At 45.6% G+C, this 11,355-nt stretch overlaps 1 protein-coding gene across 1 annotated transcript in view; it reads right to left on the reverse strand.

Annotated features, from left to right (window-relative positions):
* Window positions 1-11,342, reverse strand: part of C2CD3 (C2 calcium-dependent domain containing 3) — a gene marked incomplete at its 3' end in the record, with an annotated part of 34,787 nt that extends 23,445 nt beyond the window's left edge. Inside the window, exons 1-10 of the mRNA XM_008948499.1 lie at window positions 11,126-11,342; window positions 10,160-10,317; window positions 8,503-8,702; window positions 7,522-7,736; window positions 6,451-6,583; window positions 5,139-5,267; window positions 3,913-4,057; window positions 3,412-3,569; window positions 2,094-2,300; window positions 576-688 (exon numbers count right to left, since the gene is read on the reverse strand). Coding sequence (XP_008946747.1) covers window positions 576-688; window positions 2,094-2,300; window positions 3,412-3,569; window positions 3,913-4,057; window positions 5,139-5,267; window positions 6,451-6,583; window positions 7,522-7,736; window positions 8,503-8,702; window positions 10,160-10,315 — 1,456 coding nt within the window. The remainder of the gene's footprint in view (window positions 1-575; window positions 689-2,093; window positions 2,301-3,411; window positions 3,570-3,912; window positions 4,058-5,138; window positions 5,268-6,450; window positions 6,584-7,521; window positions 7,737-8,502; window positions 8,703-10,159; window positions 10,318-11,125) is intronic.
* Window positions 11,343-11,355: the final 13 nt, after the last annotated feature.

The following is an 11,355-nucleotide window of genomic DNA, read 5'->3' on the forward strand; positions in this document are numbered from 1 at the left end:
TGCTCTGGCCACGCTCCAGAACCTCAGCGTCCTTCTTGGAAAGAGGGGCCCAACTTGTGAGTTGTGATGTACTTTAGCACATGGAAAAAGTATTTTGTGGAGATAGAATTATCTCTGAGATTTGTGAAAGTACATTATCATCCTCATAGTATGGCAGAAAGGATGTTGGGTTTGTGCTGAAATGAAGGAATGGTGTCATTGACCTGTTAATTATGCCCCTACGAAAAGGAATGTGAAAATCCCAATATGCATTTCTCGGGGGAAAAAAAAAAATAAGCAACACAAAAAGTAAAGCAACACAAAAAGTAAAGCAACACAAAAAGTAAAGCAACACAAAAAGTAAAGCAACACAAAAAGTAAAGCAACACAAAAAGTAAAGCAAAACAAAATAATTGGCTTCCTTCTCCCCGCAAGGGCCATTCCACTACCTGCAGCTGCTCTCTTGGTAGAGGTACCAATAAACACACAATATTTTTCAGGCAGCAAAGAAAATACGTGGAAAATGCTACTAAACAATTCCTAAGAGATGAAGTAGTCAACAAAACTGAAGACAAGGGGTGAAATACTGTTCTTACCATCATCTGTGATTTTGCTTGAAGCTATCCGAACTACTTCTGTTGTCATGGAGACCTGTCCTTTGTCATCCTTGGAGGCTCCCATAGGAAAGTGGTACTCAACAAAGAAGGTACTGCAAAGAAAAGTGACTAGATGATGACAATCCATCAAAAATCTAATGCAGAAACTGCAACTGAACACAGCAGGCAATTTTCACCTGCACAATTTCTTGTTACTCTCTTTTTATAGCTTAATTGAACTATTTATTTCATTCATTCCTTCCATAGATTTCAGATATAGCAAATTCTCCTCAAAAAAAAACCCTTTTGTTTTTCCTGTCCTATTGTACCCAAAGCACATTTGTACCTCCACAAAAACCCAGAAAAACCCCAGCCTGAAATAAGCCCATGTCAGGATCACTTCTTCCCATCTCTAACTTTCAGAAGTCTACAATAAACAATTTCCTGAAAGGAGCAGAGAAATGAGAAGATCTCAGAAGCCTGGAGAGCTTGGGTAAGCTGCATGACACAACAGACCTCAGAGAAATCAATCTGATAGCCACCTATGATGGTGTGACCAGCCGGGTCAGTGAGGGGAGAGTAGTGGGTGCTCTCTTCCCTGATTTCAGCAAGGCTTTGGACACTATCTCACATAACATCCTCCTAGGGAAGCTCAGGAGGTGTGGCTTCAATGAGTGGACAATGAGGTGGATGGAGAACTGGTTGAAGGACAGAGCTCACAGGGTTGTGATCAGCAGCATAGAGTCCCATTGGAGGCCTGGAGCTCATGGTGTTCCCCAGGGGTCAGGACTGGGTCCAGTCTTATTCAACACCTTCATCAATGGCGTGGATGCAGGATGAGTGGACCCTCAGCTAGTTTGCTGATGGTACCAAACTGGGAGGAGTGACTGACACACCAGAGCTGAGCTGCCAGTCAGAGAGACCTGGACAGGCTGGAATGCTGGGAGGTGAGGAACCTCATGATATTCAACCAGGACAAGTATAGGGTCCTACACATGGGGAGTAATAACCCCCTGCACCAGGACAGATGAGGGGTGGCCTGCTGGAAAACAGCTCCAAGGAGAAGGGCCTGGGAGTGCTGGAAGACAACAAGTTGCTTGTGAGCCAGTAATGGGCCCTTGTGTCGAAGAAGGCCAAAGATCTCCTGGGGTGCATGAAGAAGAGTGTGGCCAGCAGGTCAAGGGAGGATCTTCTCTCACTGTACTCTGTCCTAATGAGGCCACCTTGGGAGTATTTGGTCCAGATCTGAGCTTCTCAGTTCCAGAAAGACCAGGAGCTACTGGAGAGAGTCCAGTGGAGGCTGCAAAGCTGCTGAGGGGCCTGGAGCATCTCTGTGCCAGGACAGGCTGAGAGCCCTGGGGCTGCTGAGCTGGAGAAGAGAAGCCTCAGAGGGGATCTGATCAAGGCTGAGCAAGAGCTCAAGGTCCCCTAGAGGTCCCTTCCAACCCCACCATTCTTCAACTGTAAATCTACCTCAAAGGCACAAACAACAAACTGGTGAGGAAGAATCCCCCTTACCACTTAACAGGCCGGGGAGGCTTCCCCCCTATGCCTTTCTTTCTTGGTGTAATCTGGATGCTCTCAGGAGGGACTTTCAAGCTGTCAATGATGACTCTGGCCAGGTGTATTTGCTCCAGCAATGCCAACCTGTCTGCACTCAAGGATGTGACATGAGCTGTTTCTCTGTGATCTTCTGAAGGAGCAAGTAGTCTTGTAGGAGAGCAGCTGAAGATATAAAACTGAGAATCAGAACCACAGGACTATCCTTAACACGAACAGACAAAGGGAAAACTGTAGCTTGGTGGGGTATTATTTAAAAATCTGTTCCTAGAACCATACTGGTTGGAAAAGACCTTAAACATCATCAAGTCCAACCATCCCCCAGTACTGCCAGGTCATCACCACTAAACCATGTCCCTCAGCACCACATCTCCATGGCTTGGAAACCCCTCCAGGGATGGGGACTCCACCACTGCCCTGGGCAGCCTGGCACAGCCCTGGGCAACCCTCAAGGGCAACAAATTGTTCCTCAGGACCAACCTCAACCTCCCGTGGGACAACCTGAGGCCCTTTCCTCTTGTGCTGTCCCTTGTTCCTTGGGAGAAGGGCCCGACCCCGACCTGGCTCCAGCCTCCTGTCAGGGAGCTGTGGAGAGCCAGAAGGTCTCCCCTGAGCCTCCTTTGCTCCAGGCTCAGCACCCTCAGCTCCCTCAGCTGATCCTCACCATACTTGGGCTCTAGACTCTTCCCCAGCTTCGTTGCCCTTCCCTGTCCACTCTCCAGAACCTCAATGTCTTTCTTTATGGTCCATCGAAACGCACATTTTAAATGTATTTTTTGCAACAAAAATTGGCAGTCTCTGTAACAGAAATCTTAGAATATCTAGGGTACATAATTGAAAACAAAACAAAATAAAAAACCCTCAGAACCCAAGAAATCACTACACACCCTGATAAAGTCCCTCCCCATCTTTCCTGTAGGCCCCTTCAGCTATTGGAAGGCTGGAAGAAAGCTTCCTCAAAGCCTTTTCTTCTCCAGGCTGAACAACCCCAGCTCTCTCAACATGTCTACAGGTAAGGTTCCAGCCCCCTGGTCATCTTCACGGTCTCCTGTAGACCCCCTCGAGCAGTTTTAACTACTGAGATGCAATTCTATCTACTCACATTTCAGCAGATCCTTTAACAACATCAGCCAATTCCTGGGCTGATGCCCCATCATTCCTAGAGCTGCTATGAAAATTCCCCACCAAGATGGTTATGCAGTGATAACGACTGGTGCTAATCCCAGCTTCTAACGAGCAAGGTGCTGCAAATCAAGTCTCTAATCTAACTGTGTACCTGGGATTCACTTTTGTCACCTGACCCCGATCAAAGCTATCAGAATCCTCCTGCAGAATCATGGGGTCAGCTTTCTTCAGAGCTTCTCTTTTGGTCACTTTTTTGGAGGAGTTCACATCATCATCGCTGAGGAAATCACTTAAACTGGAATCAGATTTCTGAAACAAATAATAGAATAATTACTTGACAATTATCATTGTCATGATGAAAAGTCAACTTGTGGGTTGAATAATTCAAAGCCCTTAAAATTGTATCAAATTTTTTCAGGGCTTTAAAAAAAGAAGTCTTCATGAACAGCCTCTAACCTACCATTTCCAAACTTTGTCATCTTCATAGTATTCTTTCAATAATATTAATTCTAAACAATGTTTTCATAAGCTTCTGTAGGATACTTAATGGTTATTAAACTTCAGTAATACTAAAATCTGCAGCCTTTTATTATGCAGACTTCTGATTTTTTTTTATTACATATTAAGCACTGTCTTTTTGATCCCCACTTACAGGAGCTGAGTAAAAAAGACTCTCCAGCAGACTCTGGTCATAATGGGGATCATTGAGCTCACTGTCATACACCTCACTCCCAAGAGACAGAGAATCCAGAAGGGAACTTGTCTGATCCCAGAAAGGCACAGGAGAAAAATCACCACTGGGGACACAAGAGAAAGAAACATAACTTAGTGTTGCAAGTTCTGCAGTCAATGTGTTGATAAATTCTGCCCATACTGGTTATTCTGGACTGGATTTGTCTCCAGATACAGCCAAACTGGGCTTACACAGCACTGGGCCCAAGCTACTATAGATCTGTGACCCAATCTCATGGGTTATCTTGTGATAACATCTCTGGCCCCAGTGTGAAAGAAGCACATGTGGATAGATACCCATAGAATCACAGAACAGTGGAGGCTGGAAGGGATCTCTGGAGTTCATCCAGTCCAACCTCTGCTCAAAGACAGAGGATGCAAGTAAGGAAATTGTCCGGTTGGATTTTAGTTAGCTCCAAAGCTGGAGATTTCACAACCTCTTTGGGCAACCTGTTCCAAGGCTTGGTGACCTTCAACATAAAGTGTATCTACTAATATCTACCAAAAATACATATTTATAAATACTTTATAGTTTTTGGATGCTTTAAGATATCTTAGCCTGGAGCAAAGGAGGCTCAGGGGAGACCTTCTGGCTCTCCACAGCTCCCTGACAGGAGACTGGAGCCAGGTGGGAGTCAGGCTCTGCTCCCAAGGAACAAGCAACAGGACAAGAAAATGTCCTCACAAAACGAGACAAAAAAGGTGAATTTAATATTTGAAGAACAATTAAAAAACTATTATACACATAAGTAACTATTAGTTCTCTATTTTTTATTTACAGACTCTAAGTTCTTCAAAGAAACATTGTTTTATGCACTTCTTAACGTTTTAGGACATGCCAGTTACAACTATTCAATAACTATTTAACTATGTAACTATTATTACAACTCTTAAAATGAAGTTATTTAATAACTTCATTTTATCAAGTTAATCTTTCCGCCAACACTTTTACATCAAGGGACTTGGAGCTATTCAGGTTGTCATACATGAAAACTGAGGGATAAAACACCTCCACCACTTGCACATATGATTCACTGGTTACATAGCCAGAGCTGTGGAGAACTTGGAAGAGGTAAGAGGCATTTTTCAGTGTGAAGTGCTCAAAAAAAGCCAATTTTGCAGCAACCCTCAGAGCATTACACTCACCTGCCCAAGAGTAACTGTATTGCTCTCTCATCAGAGTTGAGGTCCAATGGGTTACCTGAAATTTCAGATGTGAAGAGATGGGGATCCTCAGGAGTGGGCACAAAATTTGAGTTCAAGCCTTTAGGGCTCCTGGATAACAGCAATTTCAGCACAGACAGTAGTAAAAAGGAAATGAAAAAGAAGATACTAAGGTATGTTCAGGATTAATCCATCAAGGATAAAAATCAAAAGTTATGTACAATCTTCTCCACTTCTTAGCTCCATCTCCAGATACACAAGAACTTCCTGCAGCCCTACAGTGTGCTGCAAGTCACAAAAAGTCCAAACTCTCATAATTTACAATGAATCACAGAATCATTTAGGTTGGAAAAGAGCTTTAAGATCATCAAGTCCAACCGTAGATCGTTGAGTCCAACCACAAAGGTTGGCCCAATCTTGGAGTTCCAGCTGCTGCAAAGAAGAGGAGAAAGGGCCTGAGAAAAACAAGTGAGATGTTTATAAATGATCTGTCAGTTTTTCCTGGGGAGCCCAAAATTGTCTACTTTGAAACAGCTTGAACAGAAATAATTTACTTTGTATTTGCAACAGCATCATTCACTGTCAAAGACACTGATGTTATTTTCTGGTTTATAGTACAACAAAAGACATTGTTCATCTTTTTTTCCCCAAAATAAGGAATTAAAGTTTCTCCTGTAAAAAAATATGCATTTGTCTTAATACTTCTAAATTTCTATTTCACTCACAGGAGGAGATTTACTACTAATAAACAAAAGTGGAGTCAGGAGTTGAAAAGGTACAAACACTGATTTTTTTTTTTTCAATCTGCCAAGAAAGATCATATGGAAGAAGACAACGACTACTACTGTCACAGAGCCATAGAAGCAGATTTTCATGGGTATTTTGGCACCCAAAAATGCAAACATACTCCATTTACATCATCAATTACTTATATTTCTTTGAAAACCTGTCCTCCATTTAATTTTTATGTTCTTTCTCGCTCTTTTATTCCTTATCAACACTTAAAATCTCCTTATCAAATAACTCTGCACTAAATACAAATATACTGTAAAACAAAATAAAAATCAGTTACTTAAAATTACTTAAATCAACGCTTACACCACATGATGATTAAAATCAACTAACAAAATTTAGGCTTTGATTAAAATCAGTTGACAAAATTTAGGCCTTCATTCACAAGAAGAAATTCAATTTCCATTTGAGAAATACATCACATGAATTATTCCAAGTTTTCTTGGTAAGGACTCAAAATTTATGGTTTGGAACTTTTGAGTTCCCCCTTCCCCAAGCTTACTTTGCTGGTGATTTGAAATGGTCTCTCTGTATAAAAGGAGGCACTTCATTCAGTTCAATCTCCATGTCTGGGCTAGATTTCATTGCAGAAACAACCATGGCATCCCGGAGTTTATTGCCTTGATCCAGAAGAGCTGAGAAATAAGCAGAAGGATTAAATCTGGGCATTCAAACACAATTTAAAAGCGATGGGTAAACACAAAAATGTGCCAGCTACAGCAAGAAACTTCTTTTCTGTTGGTATAAAGAGATCTTGACATGCTGGAGATGAAGCATGTGCTGTACACCATAAACCAGACAGCTCAGCTTGGAGGGAGGGAGAGTCATCCTCATCCTCTACCAGTCTCCCTCAGAGCTGTGCAAAAACTCATCTGCACACACCAAGTCAGGCATTTGAGGGACATTATTAAGATATAGGAGCAAAATTCATTTATGGAAGAGGGGTTTGTTATCTTAGGGTGTCTTAGGTCTTTTTGGTATATAGAAAAAACACAACATGTATGGAAATGTGCTCTACCTTGATGGCTGTTGAATGCAGTTCAAGCAGTCTGTCCTCTAAAAGGGATGTTAATCACAATGGAAATCACCTTCTATCTGAAAATGCCAATGGCACAGAAACCCTCGCGGGGCCTCCTCCAACGTGAGTGGCACCTTTGACAGCCATCTCAGAAGACATGAAATCACAGAATTGTTCTGGTTGGAAGAGACTTTCACCATCATCGAACCTTAACCCAGCACTGCCAGGGCACCACTATCCACATCCCCAAACATGTCAACGATGATTACAGAGCCTGTGGAGCTGAGCTCCCTTTTCTTTTACCAGGTCAGAGCTCATGGGTGCTGCTAAGATAGCACGTTTTGCCTGATCTGGATACTCAAAACCACCTTCCAACATGACTAATCCCACAGTTTTTAAGTAAAGATCTTTTTATCACTTTCTGTTTGAAACAATAGAGTGAAAACATCCAAAGTATCACTTTTCCTTAAGTCTTCATCTCCAACGAAGCAGCTGAAATATTATCAAGAGTCATTTACTGTGAAATCAAAAAGATTATGCCTACCACACACCAACCTGAGAGCAGGTCTTTGGTAGCTGGGTTGTGCAAAGACAGCACCCGCACGGCTGTCCCTGCAGGTGCTCCAGGGTCACTGCTGGTGGGGACTGGCACTTGCTGGGCTGAAGGATTCACTTTCAAACGTTCATCTGGTACCATCAGGCGACAAGATGCAGAGAAAGCGTCCTTTATATTTTCAGAGTTCTCTTGAAAGAGCAAATGGCCCTTTCCCCTACTGAAAAATGAAACATTACTGCAGTAACAACCAAAATGGATCAATAAAGGGATTTAAACCTCTTCAAATTCTCCCTAGCACTGCAGATACCCCTCTGCAGTACCTCCCCCAAAACAAAATGCAACATGTTATTTCAATGGTTCTTTATCTTCCACTCCCACATCAGAGACCAGCTCACGCTGCAAGTCAAAGATTTGTGGCACCTCTTGTGTCAAGCAGCATAATTTGAACTAAAAAAAGATGAAGTATCCCACAAGTCCCATGAATACAGCCACAAATTAAAAAAAAGACGTGTAAACTGCTAAATAAAGCAGAATTTTGTCACAAGGTGAATGATGGAATGCTTTGTGTTGGGAGTGACCTTTAAAAGTTATCTAGTTCAACCCCCCTGCAGGGAGCAGGGACATCCCCAACTAAAGCAGGTTGCTCAGAGCCCCATCAAGCCTGACTCTGAATGTCTCCAGGGATGGGGCCTCCACCACCTCTCTGGGCAACCTGGGTCAGTGTCTCAGAGCCAAGAACTTCTTCCTAATGTTTCATCTAAATCTCCCCTGCTCTAATCTACAACCATCCTCCCTCATTCTGTCACTAGAAGCCCCTGTGACCAGTCCTTGCCCAGCTTCCCTACAGGTCCCTTCAGATATGGAAGGCCACCAGGTGTCCCCAGAGCCTTCTCCAGGCTCAAAAACCCCAGCTCTCTCAGCCTGTCCTCACAGCCCTCTGATGCTTTCTGTGACCTCCCCTGGACCCACTCCAAAGATACCTGGGAGTCGTGGCTCTGCTCTTGTTATCAGCCTCTTGGTCATCAACAGCCACCCGTGGCTGCCTGGCCTGCTGTGAGGAAGCCTGAAGCTGAGGCTTGGTGCCTCCCTGGGCAGGAGCCATATCTAAACTCCCATCCGTGGTCGGGACAGAGCTGCTGGTGTCGTACACTTCTGGCAGAGGTTCTAGAACGAGCGAGACCTGAAAGACAGAACTGAGAACTGTATTTCCTTCTTAATTAAGACACAAACAATATTCAACTCATATGACACACTTTTCTCTGCAGAGCAATATTTCTACCATGCACCAGTGCACTCTCGTGAAACTCTGACACAGTGACAGCTCCCTGCTTCACATTGCTCCCTTCCAAATCACAGCCAATTATCTTCCAGCATAAATCGTCCAGAGCCAGGGCTGTGAAACAGAATTCCACCCTCTTCACCCCACAGTTCAAAAACCTTGTTTCATAGAAATCATTTTGCTTGGAAGAGACCTTTAAGGTCATCAAGTCCAACCATCCCCCAGCACTGCCTGGTCCCCACTGACCCATGTCCCTCAGCACAACATCTCCATGGCTTGGAAACCCCTCCAGGGATGGGGACTCCACCACTGCCCTGGGCAGCCTGGCACAGCCCTGGACAACCCTCCAGGGCAAGAAACTGATCTTCAGGTCCAACTTAAAGCTCCCCTGGTGCAACTTGAGGCCCTTTCCTCTTGTGCTGTCCATTGTTCCTTGGGAGAAGAGCCCAACCCCCACCTGGCTCCAGCCTCCTGTCAGGGAGATGTGGAGAGCCAGAAGGTCTCCCCTCAGCCTCCACAGCTCCAGGCTCAGCACCCCCAGCTCCCTCAGCTGCTCCTCACCACACTTGGGCTCTAGACCCTTCCCCAGCAGCTTTGTCGCCCTCCTCTGGCCACGCTCCAGCCCCTCAAGGGCCTTCTGGGAGGGAGGGGCCCAAAACTGACCCCAGGATTCCAGGGGCACCCTCCTCAGTGCTCAGTCCACAGGGACAATCCCTGCCCTGCTCCTGCTGGCCACACTGGTGCTGACCCAAGCCAGGATGCTGGTGGCCTTCTTGGCCCCCTGGGCACACGCTGCCTCCTCTCCAGCCGCCTGTCCACCGACCCTCCAGGTCCTTTCCCTGGGGCACTTTCCAGCCCCTCTGCCCCAGCCTGGAGCGCTGCAGGGGGTGGTTGTGACCCAAGGGCAGGATTTGTCCCTCGGCCTGCTTAAACCTCATCCAGCCTCGGCCCATCAATCCAGCCTGGCCAGATCCCCCTGCAGAGGCTCTGACCCTCCAGGAGCCCAACGTTTCCACTCAACGTGGTGTCATCTGCAAACTCACTGAGAGTGCCTCTATCTCCTCAGTCCCATGAGGCTCTGCAGAAGTGCTTCAACTATTTTAAAATCCACAGTTAAAACTCAGAGTGAGTGTAGAGACTGCAAATTTTCTTCATCATGCTTAACTATTAACATGACACATCCTCCTGAACAGAAACAACACTGTCAATATTCATTTTTTAATTCCTGCTTTAGTTCACAAAAGCCTCAGACAGAGACCAGGGCTCCAGTGTACCCAGTATAGCCTGATCCTGGCACCTGATTATACTGGTAATTGTCACATCCATAGAATTTATAAGAGCAAAAATGTGAGAGTTACCTGCAGCTCTCCTAGTTTATCAGATGTTGGTGAAACTATGTTGAAAAATCCATTTATTGGTTTGCTGGGAGAGAGCTGGGACAGTCCAGTGATTTGCACTCTGCCAATTGGAAGATGGTCAGGTTTGGTCATGACCTCCAGGACAAGCACACCCATATCTGGAAAATTAGGAACAGCTTCATTTCAGTCTCACACAACAAGGTCAAAATTAAACACAATTAAACCTGTTTTATTAAAATGACAGAGATGTGAGAGTTTAACATAAAGTTATATTGTGCAATTATAACGAGGCAGCAGATGAAGAAGTGTTGTTTCAATAGGGAATGATGAATGTCAATAACTAATTAAATAGCAAATTATGAAGTATAAGATTATGACAAAAAGGCTACTAAAATCGTACAAGGGGTGATGGTTTTCAACAGAAGGAGGAGAGGTTTACACTGTTCTGGAAGTCCTGTCAGGCCCCCAGAAGGTCTCCCCAGCTGGAGCCTTCTCCTCTGCAGGCTGCCCAAGCCCAACTCTCTCCTGCTGGGCTCCCAGCAGAGGGGTTCCCCCCTCGGGTCATTGCTGGGGCTCCTCTGGCCCCGCTCCAGCAGGTCCCTGTCTCTGCTGTGCTGAGGACTCCAGAGCTGCCCCAGCACTGCAGGGGGGTCTCCCCAGAGATCCCCTCCATCACCCTGCTGCACATATGAAAGGGAGAATACTAAAAATTACCCAATCTTGACACTGTGAGGACTACAGGAGCCAGCAATAGTTTGTAGCCCTGAGCACTCAACCTGCCTGCTAGAGAGGCTGAAACCAACAATTCTGCACTGAGATCAAAACCCTCACAAATCAGGAAAACGACAAAAAAAGTCATAAATGCAAACAAGCCTGAGGTTCCTTGGTGTGTAAAGAACTCCTCGAGTTTTGGGGCTCTCGCTGAGCTCTGACCCTGTCTGCCAGCCCAGGGCGAAGGAGCTTTACCTGTCAGGTAGGCAGCAAACTGCCCGGGCCCACAGCGGACGGCGTAGCGGGCCGTGGTTCTCCCGGGGAGCTGGAAAACGGTCCCTTCGGAGGTTTCCCCCCACCACCTGAGGCGGACAAAGGTGGGGGGCGGCTTGGGGCCCGTCCAGAGAACTCGGGAGACGGTGCAGCGGAGGAAGCAGCGCGGCGGGCCCTGGACCAGCGGCGGCAGGCTGGTGGAAGCGCGGACA

This window comes from Merops nubicus, unplaced genomic scaffold, assembly GCF_000691845.1.
Source record: "Merops nubicus isolate BGI_N331 unplaced genomic scaffold, ASM69184v1 scaffold1681, whole genome shotgun sequence".
Taxonomy (NCBI): domain Eukaryota; kingdom Metazoa; phylum Chordata; class Aves; order Coraciiformes; family Meropidae; genus Merops; species Merops nubicus.